We start from the raw sequence: 22997 nt of genomic DNA on the forward strand, positions 1-22997 counted from the left end.
TGGGCATACAAATGGAGATCGACCGACGATCGCGGGGGATAATGCTTTTCACGGCAGATCGCATGAAGGTCAGGGTCTTGGTTACCAGGCTAGCATGCCCAGCACACTTGGCGCATGCTTGCGTTTGAAGAAGCCACTGCTGGCAACACCACAAATTGGTTTTTGATACCTGATAAGTGTGACTTGGCTAGCTGTCGGTATCTACCTATACAGCCAGTGCAGAAGGTACCTAGGTAGGGAGCTCCTGAGGGGTACCAGGTAGTGATCTAGAATCTACCTTTGTACTGTACGTAGCAGATGCTGTTGTGATTGTTGTGATAATAATAGCTGCATAGGTTATGTACTTAGGTAAATGGACAGTACCTGTACTGTAGTACTACTAGGTATACGGTGCTATATAACGCGACACAGAAACTACGCGAGTCCCCAGGATTACTGTGTACCTGGTAGTTGGGAGTGGGGTACAGATGGAGGCCACGTGACTTGGTGGTACCCTTATAGCAGCCTCAGCACTTCATCGTCAGGTTCTCGCCTTGAAAGATGGGGATGGTTTAGGCTTTGTACAGTATAAACAACCAGTCGAGTAGATACAGTACCTTCAGTACCGGTCGAGCGCTCGTTTCCGGCTAAATACCTACTGTACAAAGGGAGTGACATCTGCTCTAGGGTCCCTGCTTTAAGTACTCAGAACAAGCGATTATACCTATCATGTTATAGCAACCTTTATACCACCTAGTTCTTCCTTTCTTTCTCTTTCCACTCACAGATTAAGCTTTTTAACACCCCCTCTTCTAATCTAGTCTGATTTTTCATTGTCTGTCCTAGCGGTGAAATGAGAATCAGGAAGTACTGTAGAAACTACCTACTTATTAAGTACCTATCCATACAGCATCCTCAGAATGGAATAATAATAACAATAATAACCACCCCCGCTCGATGGCAGAATATCATAAAGGAAGTCCTCGACTTCGCGCGCATGAGCGGAGAAGGGGACAAAAGTGGTGCCACCGAACTCCGGCTCCACATTCACAGCACCATCATCCTCTTCCAGGGCACGACCACAGTATCCCTGCTCGAATCCGCCAGGTTGTATTCATGATGAGCTATCAAGGGAGGAATAGCATGTGAAGAAATTTGAACCACTTGGGGGATTTTGAATTTATAGGTGAGGCACTCCTATTTTCCGGATAGGTTCAGAGACCTCAATCGTACTGTCAAAGTACATATCCTCTATGATATCATGACGCAAAGATCAGTCGTGCTAAGCACGTTACTAACGTACCCCGCAAGGTACGAGCTCCGTTGGACATTATTAATCCTGAAGACAAGAAGTTAAGCACCAGTACTAATGCTGGTGACTAGGATAACTTGAGCTGCTGGAGCCTGAAGCTTGGTGCCATGTCCTGCCCCGTGTTGGCGTCTTGGCGGTGCAAGTGATAGATAGTCTAGGAGTCCAGATTAGTAGATAGATATAGACTTATCGGGCAATTATTATCTTATCTTAAGTATTTAGCCACTTAGATAGTATATCAAATAGTGGGGAAACTAAGTGAACTAAATCAAAGCCCGTAATAGTTCTGACGGATCCAGGGGTTTTGTACACGGATCTCAGTGCCAGGAACTGCCCTGCCCTGCCCTATTATTAATTCAGATCTTTGATGTCCAAGAGGGTAGTGGTGTTTCTCAACTAGCTGAATTTGCAATTGCTGTCTTGAAAGGAAACTTGTGTCTGTTTTTGGTCATCCAGGAGGCTGACTTAATGTTACATCGCCAGATTTCGGATCAACTGACACTAGGTACCTTATTTATTTTTGTTCGGCTTCTTGCTTTCATTTCTTAGTCCCTATGCTAGCTAGGATACCCTGGCTAGTGACCAGTAAGTCGGACTGGACTGGGCTGACTGGATAGTTCTCAGCAGGTACCTGATTCATCCAATACGCCGCAAATTGCTGTAGCTTAAGCAGCTTGGGTCTGTTTTGCGAAATGTCTCTTTGTTGGTTTCAGTCCCCCCTCCCTTTCCATCCCCACAAGAGGTCTTTCAGGCACTGGAACGAGATCATACAGCCTTTTCTTCTTTTTATTTTTTGATTATTCTCCATTTCCGTCCATCTTTAGCTCGCCTCCAAGCCCAAAGACGATACACACATATACCGTTTTCGTAGATGAAGATAAACCCAGCAGGGATGGCTGAAAGGAAAAGAAGATAAGGGATCTACGGTGTGATTAAGCTTCGCTAAGCTCGCGGTCCAGTCCATCGGCTTTGTTCCAGCTTCTGACTGACTCGATGCAGCTGGAGGCAAATTTCGTCTCCATGTGCAAGTGGCTTTGAAAAAGGACGTAGAAGCTTCGGGAATGAAATTACCTACCTACCTAATGCGGTCAAAAAGATTTGATGGGGGTATAAAAGACAGCCCTTGAGGACGGCAGTGTGTTTTCCCTCTACCGCAGCTTCACAGTTGTCTACCATCCAATTTCAAGCTACAACGTCTCCACGAAACAGATATATTTATCTACCTGCTTACATACCTATCTTCATACTATATGCAAAATACACAATAGTCAAATTATCAATCAAAATGTTCACGAAAGTACAGGGGAAAAAAATGAAGCTGCTAGCCACTCTTTCAGCCATCATGAGCGCTGTCATCCGTGGCTGGAATCCCATCACCCCGGTGGCGAAGGGCTCCATCCCTGAAAATCAGGGTGATAGTGGATGTTATCCTTAGTAAGTTACCTATCTTCCTGCCCAGTCTATTCAACTTACTTAAAGGAAACTGGAATCGAAAAGTAAAGAAGAAAGTTATTTGATGTAGTTAATAACCCTGACTGACTGAGGTGCTATAGCAGGGAAGAGAAGTGCTGCATGAAAGAATGGATATGTAAATGCCACACTGGTACGTATTCTTCTTTTCTTCTTCCCGTCTCTTCTCCTTTCAAAGCCCATATCATCTCCCAAATCGAGCCCCTCTGTCTGCCTGCCTGTCTGCTTGCTTTCCTGCTTTCTTCCGAGTTTGGGAGATCTGACTGACCACATTGTGCTGAGATATATCTATAATCGACAGGCGTGTTCTACGAGTACAACGGTATCGCGGCGTGCCAGCCACCAGGCGCGATCCTTGGTCCTGACGCGCAGAGCATTCCCGGGTATTGTTGCTAGGCTGGGCCTGGGGAGATCAAGGACGAAGATGGAGGATGACCGATGCTGATAACGATAAAGAAAGAGATCATGACATAAAGGAACTCGAGACCCTGATGCGCCATAAGCCCGATGCGGATATACACGAGATGCCGGGATCGTAAAACCAGTATCTGGTTCTTTCAGTCATATGTTTGTTATCTTGGTTTCGGGAAGTTAGGTATTCAGTCAGAGATATTAGCTGCATCCTTATTTTCTTTCCATGTATACCTATGTATATCATAGGTACCTATCTATCAACGCCACTGTTTGCAGTTCTTCCACAGCGGATCGATGACGCCGTCGCAGACGGCATGCCAGAACCTCATGTCGTCCACAATCGGGAAGCGCAAATCCGCCCCGATGATGCGGCCGACGCAGAAGGAGACCGCCCGGTCGTACAGGTCGGGCAGCGGGTTCTGCATGTCGTCCAGCCATTGCGCTGCCAGCGCCAGACGCTCGTAGTACCCGTCCGGCACTGCTGGCAGCGAGAATCGCGTCTCCAGAGTCATCTCGTGCCAGATCTCCAGGAGCAAGATCTCCAGGAGCAAGATCTCCAGCTCGAGAAGTGCTGCCTTTGGTTTAACCACTTCCTGCTGCTGTCGTGAGTTCCGGCCAGCACTGTCTGAGGTGAAAGCTACAAACGGCCGGCCAACGTCGACCCGTGCGTCGCCAACGGTCGATCGAACGGAAAGTGAACTGCATCTTTCGACAACGCCTTCCCCAGCCATTTGGTGTGAAAGAGCTGTATGAAATTAGATGCAATCCTGAGAGCAAGCAACATTCGGAACTTCAACGGGAGGGCGGGCCCACGGCGAGGGGGGCTGTTGTGAGCTGACCGGAGAAGGCTCTCCAACGTCACCGTATCAGCTTGGTGGTGTGGAATCAATGTCTCCTGATCGGCAGCCACTACTCCCATCCGCTGACTTTTCGTGAGGACAAAGGCTACTTTGCGTTGACCGTGCGTGGCTGCTTCAATAGTGCCACAGATGTCGCTGAGAACGGTCACTTTTGGCTTAGCCTGCGATACGCGCTGAGGCATAGCAGTTGTAGCCTTAGGACATTCCGAGAGACACAGTCTATTTGAATGATCATCATCGTTGTCATTATCTGTGTCATGATTGAATACTCGCACTATCGTCTCGTGGCACTGCCTCGGTCCTTCGCGGAGGCTTGCTGCGAAGATAACCTGGAACATGGGAACAGGTGCAGAGCTTTCCTTCGCAATCTGTTTCAAAATTTCTGCAGAGCCGTCGAGCCGATCATCGAGGAAAAGCCTCGCCTCGTGTTATTGTCCAGACCATCCTGTGCAAGGGTTCTCCCGACTCGAGGAATTCCAAGGACACCTGCACAATGAGCATGGTACTGACCTGTCGATGGGATACCAACGTATCAGACTATCCATGCTGGTGAATCAGCTGTAACGTCTCCTGATAGACCCTGCCCGATATGCCTATCAGAGCTAGAGACAATGAGTTCGCTCCAGGACCACATCGCACTGCATCTGGAACGGTTTGCCTTGTTTTCATTGCCACGAGCGGTGGATGAGGAGGATAAGAATGAAGATGGAGGCTCAGACAAGGCCAACGTCGCCTTGGAGAGTTCCAGAGACGGTGACTTCAATTATAGCCTGGACGTCAGAGGTGAAAGTGATCCAACAACATCAGCATCCAGTGTTGCGCAACAACGTTGGCAGATGGGTCTGTACGAGGTCCGCTCAAAGCTGATATTAGAAAGACTGATAAGACGAAGAGAGGAGACGGGGAAGTCAAAGAGGAGTCAAAGAAAGAACAGGTCAAAACCGGTAAAGGAGGATCATTATATGCTTCATCCCGGGCACCATTTCGACATGACCAGGAAGGGGAATTTGAGGTAGGGTCAGACGACATGCCTGATGATTTATCTGTATGACTAGTATCATATCCAATTACCTGGACTCGCGCAAGAAATCAATCAGGAAGCGCAGTTCGGCTTTTCTACGTGGCGCGCCGGCACATTCATCAGGTCGTCAATTCCTAAATACTAATAATATCTCCCGCTGAATACCAGCTAGAACTACCGTTAAATTTATATAGAAAGATAGGATTTGCGGAGTGATCACCACCTGGTAAGCTTGCCACTAAATGAGCTCTTCAGGTACGCATTAAGCTCTTATCTACCCCCTGATTAATACCTAATATCACTGGTAGTACTTAATAGGTAAAACCACATGCAAGGTCTGACCTGGCGACTGGTGAGTAAACTCCTAAATTATTCTAAGGAGCATAATAGCTGTGTAAGATTAAGTACTTTTTGTGCCTTTTCTTTCTTTTGGTCGGCCATTTAGAGTACACAGAGCTAAACTACTAATAGACAGTGGGCATTATGTCTGCTGAGACTGACTGAGATTGAGACTGCACCCTCTGATACTCTAATCTAGGTCTAGAAGGGAGGGCGGGGAGGTGGTCGCGCGAAACTACCCAGACTTGAATATATGGTTGCACTCGACCCTACTTGACTTCAACTTTCTTTCTTCTCAAGGATTGAAAGAAAGAAAAAAAAATCCATTTTATTGTTATTTCTCTCGCGCGCTAACAGGTTGAATTGATCGAGTTGGTTGTACCTTAGAAAACAAAGGAAAAAAGTCGGACTCTCGTTCTGTCCGTTGATTGACTGTCTCATGGTGTGACGTGACATCCAGGTCATTGAAGTCTCTGATGCTAGTAAAACATAAGGAAAGAAATAAGAGATGATGGAAATGAAAGGCTAATAGTTGATGTTATGCTACAATCTTTGTTCAGTTCCATTTTCCGTACCCCCCGCCTCACTCAGGTGGGATGCTTCGATATCCATACCTTAGGTAGGTAATCTACAGCAGCACCATCAGAAGGCCGGTCATCAAGGCGGAGACGGAATAGAGTCCGATCTGGACAGCGCTCGACAGACCAAAACCGCCCAAAAAGGCCTGATGCGTCAGCCCGCCGGGAGCAGCCCCCTTCGACGTTGCGCCAGCCACTTTACCCGTCGCACCAGCAGCGGTGACCGTTCCGACACCCGAGCTGCCGGCCTGGTTCAGGAGCGACTGACACGAGCCGGTCGACTTGGCCGCGTTCTGCTTGGTCGCAGCGCCTGAGAAGTCACAGGCCGAGTCTTTCTTGCCCTGTTCGAGGTAGTACGCGTTGAATACCCACGAGAGCTGCTCGGCGGGATCGCACACGGAGTAGGCGCCGTATTTGCCGGAGGTGGCGTTGGTGCTAATGCCAGCGCAGGCAGACTCGGAGAGGCCGCACACGACGCCGATGAGTCTCCCGACGTCCTTGGCGCTGAGGTTGGATTTTGCCGTGCAGGAGAGGGACTGCGTCATGCAGCTGCAAAGGTCTTTGTTCGGGGTCGGTGGGAGGGGGGAGGCAACGGCTTGCCAGGCGGCGTTGACGGTTGGGCAAGCGGCATTCTTAGTGTTGGTGGGCGTGTAGTCGGCCATGTTGGTTAGGCTGGGGGTGGCTTTGGCCATCTGGCTCGAGAGGGATGTGAAGTCAGGGAGTTTGCTGACGCTGGAGCCCTCGACCGTTACGAGACCTAAGGGGTAGTTGAGTTGGTAATGAAGAAAAGCAAGCAGCGGGAGAATGAACGAAAGAAAATGGAGGAGGGGCACAATATGCTAAGAAAGCAAGTTCATACCGTAGTTGTTGACCTCCTGGAAGTACATGTAGACGATACCACCGGACCAAACACCAGTCATCTCAGGCCCAAACAGCGCTTGCACCTCAGTGAACTGGCGAGGCTGCACTGCATTGCAGCCATATTCCGAGAAGAAGGCAGGAATGTCGTAGTCAGCGAAATCCTTTGTTCGATCCGCATATCCTGACTGCTTAAAGGATGAGTCCCCACACCATTCGTAGATGTTGAGGCCGAAGAAATCAATACGCTCAGCATCAGTACCACAGTCGAAATATTCTCGAATCTGTTGACGAATGTCTGCGTCATCATCAGCTGCGTATCCAACCCCAATTTTGCGATAACCCTTGTCGGCAATATAGCTCTTCATGTCACGGACGGCGGCTTTGACGAAGGCGCTTGCATCTGTGTTGGACGCGTTGTTGGTGACTTCGTTACCGGCGAAAAACCCGAGGACGTTGGTGTAGTTGGCAAGGGAGTCGATCACGGAAGTGTAGCGAGCGTAAAGGGCGTTGTTCCACTGTGGTGTTTCGCGATTGATGGACTGCGAAGGTTGCGAGAGATCCGCGATCACATAGATGCCAGCATCCGCGAGCATCTGCATACATTCACTGTGATCTTCATCGGGCTTGATCGCATACACACGGACAACGTTTGTGTCTAGCTCCTTCAAAAGTGGGATGTCACGCTTGCAGCCAGCCGGGTCCGTCAAAGGGTCGATGTAGTCATCGGTGCCATTGGTAGTATCGTCTGCGGTAACAGATGCTGGAGTACAAGTTAGCAACAGAAACAAGCCTTGAAAATCAAAGTAGCAAAAGGACGTTGAGAGTACCTACCCTGATATGCAATTCCTCTGATGAAGCTGTGATGATTCAGTCATCTTATCCAAATCAGAGATAGAAACCATCAACAACAAAAGGCATACAATTCAGTTCCATTGGTCTTGTAGAAGAAGTGCGAGCCCTGGATGCCCGAGTCAGCAAGCCAAGAGATGATCGTCACTGTTCTCTTCCCCACCGTACCTTAATGACGATCGGATCGACGTCGGCAGCGCCCGAGCCCACGAAGGCGCTCAGGGCAGCCATGACGGACGGCAACAGCCGAATGAGCCTCATGGTGGCGATGGCTGTAAACACCACGGTCCAACGAGAGAGAAATAGCCTGTAGACAGAGATGTGCCAAGCTCTCGGGGTTATATAAAGCTGGGAAAGAAAAAGGGCTTTAATTTAAGCTTGGAGAGGGACGCGTTTGCCAGGCCGTCAAGTGAAACACGGAGACGTCAGGGCTAAGCTCTTTGGCGTGGACCTGCAGCGCGAGCTTGTTATACCTGGCGCCGGTATGGCAAGTCCCTTCACTAGCTCGTGCCTCGGTGGAAGCCAGTCAGCTCGTGCGATGCAGAAGCCCGTCTATGTCGGCTGGACGGCTGCTGCTGCCAGGTCTCGTAGCACAAAGGAATGGAGGGCTCCGTATGGAGGACAAAGATGAGGCATTATCCTCTCCGGCGTCTAACCGGATACAGCGTTTGGGGCAACTGGAGGAGATCAGGCTAAGCTTTTCATTTCGATCCACTTCCCTTAGAAGAATAGAGCCTAAAGGTTAGGTAGTCACCGTCATCTAATTCGTAAGCTGTCGAAATAATGCGCCATTAATACCACCTTGGATGCAGAACACTTGATTTAGCCCAGGGCAAAGGGGTAAGCCTTTGGAAGCAGAGTCCAGCCAGAGGAACAGCCACCTCCTTTTGCAAATGGAAGGTTTTTCTGACGCCATGAAACCCCGCTAGATCAGTCCTGCAACTGGTGGCTTTCTACCCTTAGAGCAGTACAGCAGGGCATTCAACGGCGCACTTGCAGGTCTCTGTTTAGACTTTCCAGGAACCAAAATTGAAGCAGGGATCCCCCAGTGAGAAATTCCCACAACGGATAGCCCTGTCCAGGCACAGACGTTGCTAATAAAAGCTGCTTACGCGGCTGGGGATCGGATGTCCGACAAGCGACTTTGGCCCTGCGGGGCTACATCGGAAAAGACAATCGATCTCGCGCTTATCAGTTGGTCCTTTTTTTTGGCTTACTAAGTAATGGGATAGTTAACTAACTAACTGTGACGGCATGGCAAGAAGCTATATAAGCGAGAGCAATACGAAGCCGTTGGCTTCGTATCCTAGTCTTTTGCCGGTAGCGCAGCGGTTTGGCTCGTAGAATGCTCCCTAGGAGCCACTCCGTGACATTAACGTAGTTAACTAGCGTAATCAGCGGCCGAGCCGTCCACACGGCCGAACTGTCCACTTTCTCCGCACCCTACCTGTTTTTGAAGCTTTTCAACCACCAACGCCATTAAAAATTAGATTATCTAGTCGTAGAATATGTAGCTATTTATTAGGACAATTTTGAATTGTATGTCCAACAGTCCCGCAACCACTGCAGTGTTGTGGAGCTTGCTTGTGAGGCCTAGATATAGGCTCTTCAACCTGCTCCTCAACCTGTGTATCAAGCTGCTGAATATGATCTTGACCTTCCTGTACAGATAGAAAGACATCATTTCCTAGAGTAGCATGCCGCCTTGCCTTCTTTCTCATATTCTGCTTATTTTCAGCCTGTAGAACCTTAATTTCTTGTTGAAGAAGAAGATTTATATTCATTGCCATCTGCGCAGCCTTTTCAAGTTGTTGAATATGAGACACTGGACTGCTAGAAAGCTTTCTTTTCTGCAGGCTTTTCTGCAAGCTGCAAACTTTGTGATCAAGCTGACAAGGACTCTGAGGTGTTTAAAATGATATTGAACCTTCAATAAGAAGTGGTGGTGTTGGCGTACAAAGTTGAAAAGTAATCTTTTCAAGAACCTGATCTTTATCAAGTGGCTTAAGACCAGCTCCTGCAAAGCCACTGCATATTGTGACGGCGCGGCAGACACCTAGGCGGTAAGGTAGGCGGTGTTGAGCATTTCCTTTGTCTCCGGGATACTGCCGGTCCTACTTGCCGATATATATCACGTTACACGAAGCCCTGCGAATTCTTTCCTTTTCCCCTCATGCTTTTGATTCTGTATGACGAGCTACCATAGTTTTAGCTAATAATACTATGACTGAGCGCCGTCACAATCGGCGAGAAATGGGTCAACCGCTACATCAAGCGCCACACAGAACTGTGCTCTAAATACAGCTGAAAGTACAATTATCAACAAGCCAAATGTGAAGATCCAGACAATATCTACTGTGTTGGTGGTTGCAATTTTTCTTTGAGGAGCCGGACCGCTCGGTGTCCGATTACATTATGTTAGTTATCTGATATTAGTAAGTGCGATCTAAGATAAGAATGACTGATGACTGAGATGAGACATCATGGAAGAGAATGGCCGTTTGTACCTTCGACTTCGTCACTTGTTATTTATTTTCCAGGGAGTAATAGCTGCAGATGAGTCTATATCTCTATATGCATGCACAGTACTACAAAGAGACATTATGCACTGGCAGACCAGAAAGCAGAAAAGCAGAAGCTCTGATCTTAGGGCTTTCTGGTGATCGGTTACCATATTCGGTCACGGTATCAGGATGCGCACAGCTAGATGGCGCGACTGACATTGAGAGCAGCCCCTGTAGCTCCCAGTCCTGAAATCAACCCTGCTTGCTGTCCATTTTGCATCTTCCCCTCGCCACCTTTGAAGCTGCAGACGGAATGGAGAGGAACGAAAACGGGGGGGTGGGGGGTTCATACCTGTCGGCATAGGTCTCCCTTCTCCCTTCCCGATTTTGCAGGAACTCTCGACTCCCGACGACCTAGGTTAAGCCCGTTGCTCTGTTGCTACTAGATTCGGAAAGGATGCTCCAGCAACCAGACATCTGCCTCAATGCGGGTGAATTATCAAAAGATCAGCGGCGGTGAGGAATATCATGTTGTGTCCGCTCTATGTCGTCATCTGGTTCAGACGGATCCAAGAATCTCTGCATATTTAAACAGGAACATTCTTGGGCCACTTCAACAGGATAAAGACACTTCTACCAGTCGATTTTCCGCCGGGGGAAACCAAGGAAGGGTTAAGAAAAAGGAACTCGACTCAAGACGAAGGGAAACCCTATATTTCAAAAACACCCAAAAAGCTCACATCCCAAGTCCATCTTCTGATGGAGGAGGGATGCTCCGAAAACCCCACCTTGCTTTTGGCGGGCAGGGTTTTGCTATCCCGGATCAAGGTTATCTGGTAATGTTAGTGGAATATTGGCAATGACCGCGCCGCTGCAACCATCGCTCCCTCCGGAATTCAAACCCAGGGTCCCTAGCAGTGGGAGTTCTGAGCCGTTTGAGTAGGCAAACAGCCCAACCTGCCTCTGACCACTAGACTACGGCCCCTTGGTTCTTGTTGCTAGGTTAGGTGAAGTGACTTATAAGGGAAGCGGGGGAAGGGGAGGGATCCGGTGTTCTGTGGGAATCACCGCCTGGAATGGTGATGAATGGCCGAGAGCTGCGAACTGGAGGGTTGGCGCGAAGCTAATGTTCAAAAAGATTGGTATTCTGCCTGCATATCTTGCTTCATTGCTATTAGTTGTCTCATTCATATTGTTTGCAGGAGACGGTTGAGATAGTGGCATATAGAGAACCCTAATACTATTTTTCGAATGCTACCTAATCTCTATAGTGCTAAAGTCCAGTGAGAAGAACATTGTCTAGTAGCTCCCTGGCAGGCAACTTGTTCTAAAGCTCTTTAGGAAGATCATAGTCAATTTTGCATACAAGAAGGTGGTATTTCTTGCTGTGGAAAGCATCTGACGTCAAGAGAAATTCTGTGTTTTATCATGCACCGTGAAATAAGTAACAGGATCAATGAAGGAAATCAAGCTGTTTGCAGGTCTGACGGGGCTAACTACTGTACCTCTATTTATGTAGATTGTCATTTAAGATGAACACTGTATCAATATTAGGTTACTAAAGAACATGGCGACCTTGGTATATTCGCAGAACCCCGAGTAGGGCTTGGAAACTATCGGTGCTAGCTCCACAGCTAGTTTTCCTATCCTCCTATCTTCCCAATTCCAAAGGTTGATTGGTACCTATATATATTCCCACGCAGAATGACCAGCAGGACTATACACGGTGAACAGGTTGTTCTTCTGACTCTGCAATCGCAGCCATGCCATCCTGGTTACTCCTTCTGTAACGAATCATCATCCTCCAGCACCAAATATGCGCAGGGCACGGCTGAGTGTGCGTCGTTCGTCAACTTAGTTGGCAAGGTGCTCGCTGCCGTCAGTGTAACAGCCCGCTTTTGAGTGAACGCTTCGTTTAATGTTGTTGAAGAGGAAGTGTCGAGCGTCTGAGATAGTTCCCAGAACGTGTTTCTGCTCTCTCAGGAGAAGGATTTCATTCGTTAGCTATCGTTGCTTTTTCTGGCCAACTATACTATACTATACCTAGCAGGTAGATTTGCTTTTGCCGGACTAGCATCAAGATATGCACGCAAGTAGTATACGAATTGGCCAATAATTTTGTGACAAACTACACCAGTTCTACTCTCTGTATCAATGTATTAGGTTGAGCTATTGTATTCAGTCTTATTGGACGATCTTTGTTCAGATAGTCTAGTGGAATGTTAAGTAGCATACATACATGTGAAAATATATCCAACAGACAGCATGGAAGAAACCGAGAATGTGGTCCTCGAACAGAAGACGTCATGCTCTATAGCGATAGCAACGACAAGGCAGATTTTTTTTCCACCTAGTGGAAAGCCCTCTTTATCCAGTATTTACTCAGGAAGGAGGTTGTGCCATTTCTTGAAGATGTTGTTAGGATCGTACTGTTTCTTAAGAGCCTGGAGCCTCGGAAGATTGGCGCCAAAGACCTCGCTCGCGCGTGTATCGGTTTCTGGATGGATGTCAGCTAGTCGTATCGAAGCTATCTAACAAGGATAACATTGCGCATACCGCTGTAGTTTGCATACATGCCGACTCCCTCCTCTTTTGCTTCAGTACCGTGCTTCGCAATACCAGCGCGCTGCTGGATCTTGGTCATCATTGCCTTTTGGACCTTGCGCATCTCCCTGTCAAGGCTGGGGTCGTACCACCTGAACGCAGAGGCAACGTTGTAGTAGCGGCCCCGATTGGCGCAGCTTGTTGCATCCTGTGGGACTTTGACTACCTCCTTGTACGGTATGAACTCGAACTGAAGCAGACTTTCACCGACGTTTTCATACGTCTGAACCACCTTGGTGAAATCGTCATAGATCTCTCTCACGAAGTCGACGTCCAGTGGCAGGACGACGTTGGCTCCACTGAAAGATTTGCGGCCCCCGTACGAAGCTCCTCCATTGAAAACGGTATTGAGTTCCTCGTACGCAATCATTCCCGTATTGTCCACGAGAGGTCCCAGCGAAATGAGAGGTTTAAAGAATGCGTCTGCGTCCGTCTGAGGTCCATTGTAGTACACCGCGACTACAATGACCGGCTTGTCCATGAAAGGAGGGCGGGTAAAACCAAAGAAGATTCCTTGATCTCCGTTGCTAGTCTCCTCAAACCGGTTCAGAAACGCCACAATCTCAGCGATCTTCTCGGAATCGAAGAACAGTATGCCTCCGTACACGGGCTCTTTCTGCTCGTGGGCGCGAAAGACAAACTCGGTTACAACACCGAAGTTCTGGCCAGCACCGCGAAGGGCCCAGAAAAGGTCAGGATTCTGGGTTTCAGAGGCAGTGACAATGCTGCCATCTGCAAGGACTACCTTCGCGCTCAACAAATTGTCAATGGTGAGTCCGTAACGTCCGGTGAGCCAGCCATAACCACCACCGAGGGTCAAACCGCCAACACCAGTGTGGTTGACGGTACCACCAACGGCAGCAAGACCATGCTTGGCAGCCGCTTCGTCCACGTCTTCCCAAATCGCGCCGCCCTCAACGGTGATGGTCTTCGCGGATGGATCCACAAGCACGCGTCTCATCTTGACGAGGCTGATAACGATGCCACCCTCAGTCGAAGAGGCACCGCTCGTCGAATGGCCACCGCCATGGACGACGAATGGGATCTTGTTGGCCACGGCAAACTTGACTACGGTGGAAACATCCTCTGCAGACGTAACTTGGACAACAGCACCCTGGGATGTAAGAGTCAGACTATCCAAGTACATTCCAAGTTGGACATTGGAAACTATACCGCCTTCTTTTCACTGGTATCGCTCCAGCGTCTGATGCTGTCAGCATAGCCGGCCGAGTCAGGAGTCAGAACTGCCGCTCCAGTCGAGCGGAGAAGCTCCTTCAATTCCTCATTCTGCGAGGCTGAGAGGAGTGACATTTTCTTAAATTGCTCAGATTATCGAGTAGGATATATGCCGCAGTGCAAAATATGAAATACGTATCATGAAGTCTCTCTAGCGGTGAGGTTCAATACAGTATTTGTTATGGTTCCTGCCCCTCAGGCCTCCACATTTCACGTTTTGATTTCTGATTGGCTCGAATCAGATGGTAAACCTTAATCGCGAAGGAGGATCTCTGTGGAGCAGAAGACAATGACTTTTCCTCGGTAATCTTCGCAGAAGCAAAGCAGAGCGCGGGGTGAATGCTCTGTGAATTTGTTTACAAATGTGGCCACCCTCTCCTGTCCTGGGCTGCATGATTTCGACAGATATCAGTTTCTATCGACTTCCCGCAGACTCTATGTAAGTGTATACTAAGAGATAGTGCTAGTTGATGCTTTATGGTGACATATGGTACCACAGAGTGTCATTCTCTCAATCCCGACTGCTAAACAACAGGTACCGATAGCCCGATATGTTGAACAGGCCAATTGATGGGAAAGCATTCAGAAACAATTAAAGAACGTCGGTCCCACACCCCAGCAAGGGTCCCATTCTGATCCCCAAGTGGAACCAATCCGCTTCAGTACAGTCCTTCTGGTGGACCTGGCCAGACGTGGCAAGTGGGCACAGTGTTATATACCATATTGGTCATATCAATTCAAACAATTCTATTGCCTTGGTTTTGGGTCTTGCCCACCTAAGCTGAGACACTGAGCTGGTCGGTGGTGTCAGGTTGCCAAAAACTGCCGATATCTCCAAGGACAGGAGGTATGCTCTGGCAGACCCCCTACAATCATATCCTGGATAACACTCTCTAGAAGGAAATTTGCAAGGATGTTTAACAACATTGCTGACGGAATTTACTCCTTTGTCATAATTTAGAGCATTTCATGCGCTGAATCTGAGAAGGGTTTGCTAAAGGATCATCCGTGCTCCTCTTTGAAGGCCCGAGGAATGTGTTAAGCAGCACGCTTCCTTCACCACTGATATCCTCGAACAAGCTGAGCGTGACAATAGTTCAAGGAGTCTCATTCCGTTGCAATGATTGGCAACACCAGAAGTCAACGACATCCTATCGATTGACTAGAGACAAAATCCACGGGACAAGGGCTCACTGTAAATAAATTGGAGGATAAAGGCCGCCATCACTCTCTTTATGGAGAGCATAACAATAATGGCTTAAGTAGAGTCCAACAGACCAGGCTTCCATCAAGTTCGGTGGTCCACGTGTATCGGTCAGGGGAGTAGCAATGGGCACGCTCCTCCCACATCGAATCTTGTAACAGCAGAGGACCAAGGGCAGCAATGAAGATTACATGCATTGATGATCGTCGGTAATGGATAATTGAGATAATTGAAAGCTCTGTTTGCTGTGCCTTGTAGCAATAATGCGTTGAATCCCACTTTTAGAAGTGTAGACTGATCTCGAGGCACACAGCGTCCCTACTAGAAGAATGAAATGCAGAAGAGCTCTATCGAAGATATGTCACGTATGATGTTCAGGCAGATGCAACGCAGTCACATTGGCTACATACTCACAATCATTAATTGATAATCAAGCTCTGTCTATATCCTCTTGTTTACCCCTTCTCCATATACAAAATGCATTCATGAACGAGTAAGATAGTAAATGATAGATGCCAATTGAAGTAGATACGGTAGATATCCACCATCATATGTATGAACGCGCATGAGAGCCTAGATTGAGGCGGGTATCTCAAAACCTGTCGGCCACACCTCGGCTCTTCTCCTCCTTCCGCCTCTCATCTGTAACCTTCCACCACCACGCATTCGTCGGGTCCCGGTGCTTCGCTGCCTCTCCTATCCCCTGCTTCACCTCTTCAGTCTCATCCCAAGGCTTCGGGCTCAGTATGTAGTGAATATTCTTGATGTTCTCGTCGCGCCAAATGGCATCATGCACGCCCTTCCATCGCAACGTCTTGAGAGCATTGTAAATGTATGGCAGAGTAACCCACCGGCCCGGAAATACGTCCGCTAGGAGAGATTGATCGGCGAATTCGTAGTTCTCAGTCGAGGACGGGGTAGAGAGCCGGGCGAGAATCGTATCGTATATCTCTTGTGAGGGGTTAACAACCTGTAGGCCACCATTGGGCATGGCAAGGCCGGCGGTAGGTAGGGCCCCAGTCGTCTGGGCGGCGTCGGGGTTGGAATGTTGCGTGGTGAAGGCACAATTCGACGGGATCCTGGATTGTTCCACATGGAACGAGGTTGGCATATGCACACATGCTTCTACAGGGGATTGGGACTCCCTATTTTCCTTGCTCAAAAAGGGGTTTAAGGGAGGGTTACCTACCAGTCATTGGGATAATGTGGCTTCTTTAACGGGTTGCAGACACAGGCATGGCTCGCTGCGAACACACGGTTTCCCTTTCCGCCTAACTCTGGCGGGTCCAATTCGAGGTCCATCAGTTCATCCATGTTCTGGAGGACCATCATGTCGCTATCCAGCTGCACGACACGCTCATACTCCAAGAGAGAAAACGGAGTGAGCTTGCTCCAGCAGTCGTAGAAACGAGCATCGTTGCTGTAGTCCTTATGAACGGATGGGAGAAGATAAGGGATACGCTTCTTAGGAATTCCCCGGGCATCGAGAGCAGCGTGACCGTCAGGTGGGAAGGAGTCTGTGTAGAGCGCAACGAGGGGGTACTTTGAGCCGACCTTCTTGAGAGAGTAGTCAAGTGTGAGGAGACCGGCAAGATAGTCGGTGTTTGTGATTAGGGTGGTCCAGACTGATAGACGGTTAGCCCGTTAAACAGTGTGGCAAGGGATATCTGGAAGTCATCAATGGGTATTAAGCCGTACCTTTCGTGGAGTCCGTCACCCTTTGCGAGCCACTGCTAGAGGACATGGCGGGTGTGAGATTTTTTGGATACGGAGTTAGTCAACAGATAGGACGTAGAAAGGAAATAGAGCAAGATACGAGGTACACCACAAGACAAAACAGTCTACAGGTGGAAGAAGCGTCACAGCATGATGTGAGCGGGAACAGGACACGTTCACCTGAGAGGAGCTCGGGAAGGGCTGATAAAAGCAGGGGACGATGGTATCATCGACCGATAGCGGAGGGGTCAGCTAGCAGTTAGTATGTGCGATAGAGTCTTGGACGAGCCTGATAGATTACACTGTCCAGACACTGAGGGAACCAATAATGGCCCAGTCAAACACTATCTAGTTAATAATTATCAGCCGAAGGATGACCCCGCGGCAGATCTCACGCATCGTGATCCAGGCATGTCTTTGGTGGAGCGAAACTCGTGGCGGGGTGACGGCGGGTCTCCTGCTGACTAATCTGACGTCCTAGGAGGGTACGCGAACACACGTGACTTTTGGCGGTCCCGTGAAGTCAGGTGACTGCGACGGAGATGTTGACGCGGGACACGTGATGCGTATAGTATACAGCGCTTGACGCGGAGGCGCGCAACCGCCGGTGCTGGCATGCAACTGGGAGAAATCCCTCGAATTGATTGTTTCTCCTCGAATCCTCTTTTGCCTCTCCATTTTTCCCCACCCGCAATGCTGTCTTCCGCCCAGCTGCTCGAACTACTGCGAGGGATGCGCGAAGACCCGCGGTGGAGCTCGTTGCTTGCGGGCGACTTGTAGAACGCGTCTCGGGCGAACAAGCGTGCACTTCCGCGGTGGGAAACGAGACGCAACGCTACGGCAGACATTCCTCCACACCATCTTCACCCTTTTCTTCGATGCTCTTGGTCTTTTCTCACACAGAAGTTTCTCCCTCCCCCAGCCTCCTCGCTTCCCTTGGAGGTCCTATTTCTTCCTTTCTCTACCTCTTCTTCTTTCTTCTTTACTATCCTTCTCGTGTCCTGCGTCCCCTAGACCTTTAGACCCATACACGACGTTGACACGAGTCAACTACTAATAGAACTTCGAGATATCTTAAAAAGCCGCCTGTACCCCGTCTACCGGTTTTCTCGATACTTCAGCATGGAGTCGTCTCCGCCCAGGAGCGGTTCTACTGCTCCCGTTGCAGGTATGAAGCGTCCTGCATCCCTGCTGCCGGCCTTTGAGCCATTGAGCTCCTCCCCGTCTCTTCCTCGCCCACAGAAACGTGTACTACGCGGACAGGGAGATATCACGACCTATCCAACTCCTGTTCCCACGTCGTCGACTCACATCATGTCCTCTTCTCCTCCCCGTATGCCGATGTCACGTATCTCACGGCATTGTACCTCGTCGATGACCTCCGAACGTGCCCCATTGTCTGCTGTTCCTACCGTGATGCTGCCCGAATCTGGAGAGCGAATTCTGATGGGAAGATCGAGTGCGTCATGCCACTACCAGCTTTCTGCCAATAGATTGATATCGAGGGTGCATGTGGAGGCTGCCTACATGCCCGCACCCAATCCGTTCGACCGTGACAGAATCGAGATCAAGTGCACCGGGTGGAATGGAATCAAGCTTCACTGCCAGGGAAAGACCTATGACTTGGCCAAAGGGAAGACATTTACCTCGGATATCAAGGATGCCGACGTCATGATTGACGTGCAGGACGCACGCGTCCTCGTCCAGTGGCCGCGACGTGACAGGAAGGATACCGGGTCAGCTTCGGATCATACATGGGACGAGGACTCTCCGCGGCGGACCATACATGATCGTTGTGGTCTCCAAGAATCTCCGCTGAGACAGCGGCAGCGCCTGGTGTCTCCGGTTTCCCCATCTCCTGCAGTCCAGTCTCTCATCCCACCGTCGTCGCCGTTGCTTACTCCGAGTTACTCCCGCAACTCCGTGGTAGTATATGAAGACGAACCATCTCCCGCTCGTCAGCCTGCAGGTGCTGCGACGGTATCACAAACTACGCAGGGTGCCTCGCTTCAGAGTTCCCGATCCAGTGATTTGAGTGACCTGAGCAAGTTACCTGAGGACTATTCAGACCATGACGAAGAAAACGATCCCATTGTTCATTCTTTTGGGCCCTACGGCGAAAACATCCTTCCTCGAATGGCCTTCAATGCTGCGGGTTCACCAATTCGGTCAACTCGCCCTTCCCGTCCCCAGCCGCAGCCCCTCAAACCGACGAATTCGACCGCCCAACCCACCGCACCCAAACCTGAGGAGACCAAGAAGCATGAAGAGGTTAAACACAAAGACGCTACCAAGCCTGAGGAAACCAAATCTGAAGAGACAGGCAAATCTGAAGAGAAGGCTGCCAATACAGAGAAGGATGAGCGTATTGCCACTATCCAGAACCACGCTGTCAACCAGCTTGCCTTCTCTCGGCTTTCATCGACCCCATTCTCAACCATCTTGAGCAACCTGCCACCCGGTCTTGTGCAGAAGGATGGCTCTGCCGAAGGTGCCTCCAGGTCTGAGATCCGGTCGATTCTTGATTCTACCAAATGCATCGGAAAGGTTACCCGTGAAGGAAAGGATGCCGCCGGAAAGCCGTTGGAAAGTGAATATTACTATATTGCGGACTTTGATGAGGATCAAATGCGACGAGAAGCAGTTGTGAACGACTTGAGAAAACCCGGTCTGCGTAACTGCAGAAAACAGCACAAGGTCTGATACACCCGCCACTGGCTGATCACGACAGTTGCTGACATTCTCACAGCAATATTTCTGGCGCAAACCGAAATAATCTCAAGCGTTCTTCTGTGAGCGTACCCTCGTCATGTTTGTTCTACCGGCTTGTCCACACAAAAGTACCTAGTGTCATGAGTGTTTTCCCCTTACATAGTTCCCTGCTGTATTCATTTCCCTGTGTTCGGCGTACTGGCATACCCTTTTCTGTCTTCATGTCCACCTGGGAGTAATGTATGGTTTGTTTGCAGTTCTTCCCCTTTGACCCTGACTTTCATGCCCTTCACGATCGCGTTGATGATCTAGCCATGTCTGAGCAACTCGATGTGTCTGATCAAGCTCAACGCACAACTGCCCTATCCCCTTTGACTACCATCCCCCTTGACGCAGATAACTCCTTTGACATTGTTTGTGCAAGTGCCCAAAAGCTTTCTTTGACATCTCAATTAGCATGTGGAGTTGCTTGTCGAACATGTCTTTAAGTGAGTAATAAATCCCTGTAAACCGTTGATTATCCTTTCTCCACAATGACCCTATCATGTCTGGACCATGTCATCATCAAACCGCTCTCACCATTGTTGAATGTACATATGACCACTTTGGACACCATTATCATGCATGTATGTGTAGCCACAATCTACCTAAAGTCGGAATGAAAATAATTACTGAAACCTATTTTTTCCCATTATTTTTTGGAAATAGGGCCCAGAGGCAAGAGATATCAAACCCCATGCATTTAAAAATATCAATTTTCAATCCGCAGAGTGTAACCACTGCACTAACGTAATCGGACACCGAGCGGTCTGGGACACCGAGCGGTCCAAACCCCTATCGCGCACCTCAACCACCGCCCCCCCCCATACCAGCTTATTCGGCCACAATGGCGCCGGATAATGATACGTCAAAGGAAGGACATATTCAATTAGCTCTTGATGCTTATAAAAAGGGCCTTTTTAAGTCAATTTCTAAAGCAGCTTCAGCATACGATGTCCCTCCAACAACATTGAAGAGACGTCAAAGGAATCACTGCTCGTGGAGACTCGGTTGCAAATTATCGCAAATTAACAGATACTGAAGAATCTACGCTTTCAGCATGGATCCTTGATCTAGACCGACGCGGCTTACCTCCCTGAATATCAACAGTACGCTATTTGGCGCAGTTGTTGCTTTCTGCACAGTTATCTTCATCTGAAGCAACTATCGGCGAGAAATGGGTCAACCGCTATATCAAGCGCCACACAGAACTGTGCTCTAAATACAGCCGAAAGTACAATTATCAATGAGCCAAATGTGAAGATCCAGAGCTTATTAAGGGGTGGTTTAAGCAGTTTCATGATACTATTCAAAAGCATGGAATCCTTGAGCAAGATATCTGCAATATGGATGAAACTGGCTTCCAAATGGGCATAATTTCAAGAGCCAAAGTTGTCTGTGGATCAGAAACACATGAGAGCCATGCAAAAGCTATACAACCTGGGAATCATGAATGGGTGACTGCAATTATTGCAGTAAATACAGCTGGATGGGTTCTACCTCTGCAAATTGTTCTTGCAGTGAAGAATCACCAATCTCAGTGGGATAAAGCTGTCCCAAACAATTACTGAGTCAGTGTTAGTGATAATGGCTGGACAAATAATGCATTAGACCTTGAATGGCTTCAAGAGGTGTCTGAAAAGCATACAGCTTCTCATACTATTGGCAGATATCATCTGCTAATTCTGGATGGTCACAGCAGTCACACCACTGCAGAATTTGATAGATTCTGTACAGAAAGGAGGATTATTCCTTTATATATGCCACCTCATTCCTTGCATCTGCTTCAACCATTGGATGTGAGCTGCTTCTCGCCATTAAAATATCTGTATGGCCAGAAGACTGCAGAGATAATACAGAATGAGGTCCATTCCATTAGCAAGGAAGATTTTCTATATATCTATTCTACAGTCCATCAACAAGCTTTATCAGCAGCAAATATTCAAAGTGGATTTGCTGCAACTGGCCTGATTCCACTATTGCCTGAGAGAGTGCTTTCAAAGCTTCATATCAAACTGAAAACACCAACACCACCATCAACAGCACATAGTAATCAGTCTTTTAATCTAGGAAAGACACCAGCTGATATACATCAACTTGATCAGCAAAAGAAGCAAATTCAACATCTCCAGAATTATGAAATCAAATATCTCCTTCAATGGTGGAGCAGGCAGTGGATAAGGTGATTAGAAGCGCAGAGGTCACAATACAGAACATTATTCTATTACAACAAGAAGTCAATCAGCTTTGTGCTTCAAATCAATGTCAAAAAAGGAAGCAAGAAACATTATAACACTTTATTCAAACCAGTGGAAGCTTGACAGATATGGAAGGACAGCAACTTAATGAGGAGTGGGATCAACAGAAGCCGGTGCAGTCATCTAGGCCACATAGGGCCCCAAGATGTAGTAATTGTAATAAAACTGGTCATAATCAGCTTAAATGCCCTAGTAGATAGGGCTCTTTCTGTATATAGTCAAATAGATCCAATTTTGTTGCAATTAAAGCTTCAATATCTACTGCATTGGCGGTTGCAATTTCTCTTCGAGCAGCCGGACCGCTCGGTGTCCCGGACCACTTGGTGTCCAATTACATTATCACCATAGTACAGAACGATGCTTTTCACCTCTACACACAGGAGTATGCGTTGGAACTATGAAACTAAATCGGGATCATGTCTCTTGATTATTATTTGTGTATGATTCTTACAGCTTCATTTGCATGGATATATCATACTATACATATTGCCCCGAAAGGCTAAAGGATGGGGTGAAACCAAATGACACGTCGCATTTCAGCTACCAGGCAATGGAGTCTGGCTTTTTCTGTTCTGGCTCACAATGACTTTTCCTGATCAAGTGTGGATTGAGCCATACCCAATGCCCGACACTGTTGAAGAGTGCCAAACCAGGAAAAGGATCATCGATGTGACCTCTGCCTGTCAGGCACAGGCCCTGATTCAAGCAGCATGGTCATTCTGTGCTGGCGACCGCATCGGCAGCACGAAATAAATAGGCTCAACGCTGGAAGCCGAGGACGACAAAACGCCCGTTCCCGGGCGAAGACGGAGAGCGGACTCGGTCTCAATATTCTCGCCATTAGCCTGACCTTCGCCCTTCAAGACGAAGAACAGCTGGATCGCATTTTTCTCTCCGAGCTGCAGACGGCCTCCAGCTTCCATTTTGATCATCCCGACTATGGTCCCAGAGAAGGCGCCTAGATCCTTCTGATAGACCCCAGTTACGCCCTCCAGCGGAGTCCAGGCAAAATTAACGGGCTTCATGATGATCGGGGAGTCG

At 48.5% G+C, this 22997-nt stretch overlaps 8 protein-coding genes across 8 annotated transcripts; 3 read left to right on the forward strand and 5 right to left on the reverse strand.

Annotated features, from left to right (window-relative positions):
* Nucleotides 1-2633: 2633 nt before the first annotated feature.
* On the forward strand, nucleotides 2634-3300 carry VTN00DRAFT_2045 (uncharacterized protein; the record flags this gene model as incomplete). Its single annotated transcript, XM_069428220.1, has 4 exons — nucleotides 2634-2725; nucleotides 2845-2894; nucleotides 3063-3144; nucleotides 3222-3300. 4 exons carry the CDS (start codon nucleotides 2634-2636, stop codon nucleotides 3298-3300), a joined length of 303 nt encoding a protein of 100 aa, XP_069292747.1.
* Nucleotides 3301-3432: 132 nt separating this feature from the next.
* VTN00DRAFT_2046 (uncharacterized protein) lies at nucleotides 3433-4536 on the reverse strand (the record flags this gene model as incomplete). The annotated part of the gene is made up of 3 exons (XM_069428221.1): nucleotides 3433-3874; nucleotides 4015-4403; nucleotides 4477-4536. The coding sequence occupies 3 exons, from the start codon at nucleotides 4534-4536 to the stop codon at nucleotides 3433-3435; spliced, it is 891 nt and encodes a 296-aa protein (XP_069292748.1).
* Nucleotides 4537-4646: 110 nt separating this feature from the next.
* On the forward strand, nucleotides 4647-5051 carry VTN00DRAFT_2047 (uncharacterized protein; the record flags this gene model as incomplete). The annotated part of the gene is made up of 1 exon (XM_069428222.1): nucleotides 4647-5051. The coding sequence occupies one exon, from the start codon at nucleotides 4647-4649 to the stop codon at nucleotides 5049-5051; it is 405 nt and encodes a 134-aa protein (XP_069292749.1).
* Nucleotides 5052-6023: 972 nt separating this feature from the next.
* On the reverse strand, nucleotides 6024-7944 carry VTN00DRAFT_2048 (uncharacterized protein; the record flags this gene model as incomplete). Its single annotated transcript, XM_069428223.1, has 5 exons — nucleotides 6024-6730; nucleotides 6833-7594; nucleotides 7666-7691; nucleotides 7755-7792; nucleotides 7852-7944. 5 exons carry the CDS (start codon nucleotides 7942-7944, stop codon nucleotides 6024-6026), a joined length of 1626 nt encoding a protein of 541 aa, XP_069292750.1.
* A 4621-nt stretch (nucleotides 7945-12565) lies between these two features.
* Nucleotides 12566-14102, reverse strand: VTN00DRAFT_2049 (uncharacterized protein; the record flags this gene model as incomplete). Its single annotated transcript, XM_069428224.1, has 3 exons — nucleotides 12566-12684; nucleotides 12744-13905; nucleotides 13965-14102. The coding sequence occupies 3 exons, from the start codon at nucleotides 14100-14102 to the stop codon at nucleotides 12566-12568; spliced, it is 1419 nt and encodes a 472-aa protein (XP_069292751.1).
* A 1721-nt stretch (nucleotides 14103-15823) lies between these two features.
* Nucleotides 15824-16975, reverse strand: VTN00DRAFT_2050 (uncharacterized protein; the record flags this gene model as incomplete). Its single annotated transcript, XM_069428226.1, has 3 exons — nucleotides 15824-16310; nucleotides 16421-16856; nucleotides 16930-16975. The coding sequence occupies 3 exons, from the start codon at nucleotides 16973-16975 to the stop codon at nucleotides 15824-15826; spliced, it is 969 nt and encodes a 322-aa protein (XP_069292752.1).
* A 1094-nt stretch (nucleotides 16976-18069) lies between these two features.
* On the forward strand, nucleotides 18070-19723 carry VTN00DRAFT_2051 (uncharacterized protein; the record flags this gene model as incomplete). Its single annotated transcript, XM_069428227.1, has 2 exons — nucleotides 18070-19644; nucleotides 19697-19723. 2 exons carry the CDS (start codon nucleotides 18070-18072, stop codon nucleotides 19721-19723), a joined length of 1602 nt encoding a protein of 533 aa, XP_069292753.1.
* A 2934-nt stretch (nucleotides 19724-22657) lies between these two features.
* VTN00DRAFT_2052 (uncharacterized protein) lies at nucleotides 22658-22981 on the reverse strand (the record flags this gene model as incomplete). The annotated part of the gene is made up of 1 exon (XM_069428228.1): nucleotides 22658-22981. One exon carries the CDS (start codon nucleotides 22979-22981, stop codon nucleotides 22658-22660), a length of 324 nt encoding a protein of 107 aa, XP_069292754.1.
* Between the last annotated feature and the right edge of the window lie 16 nt (nucleotides 22982-22997).

This window comes from Thermoascus crustaceus (genome assembly GCF_041956765.1).
Source record: "Thermoascus crustaceus strain CBS 181.67 unplaced genomic scaffold VTN00scaffold_1, whole genome shotgun sequence".
Classification (NCBI taxonomy): Eukaryota; Fungi; Ascomycota; class Eurotiomycetes; order Eurotiales; family Thermoascaceae; genus Thermoascus; species Thermoascus crustaceus.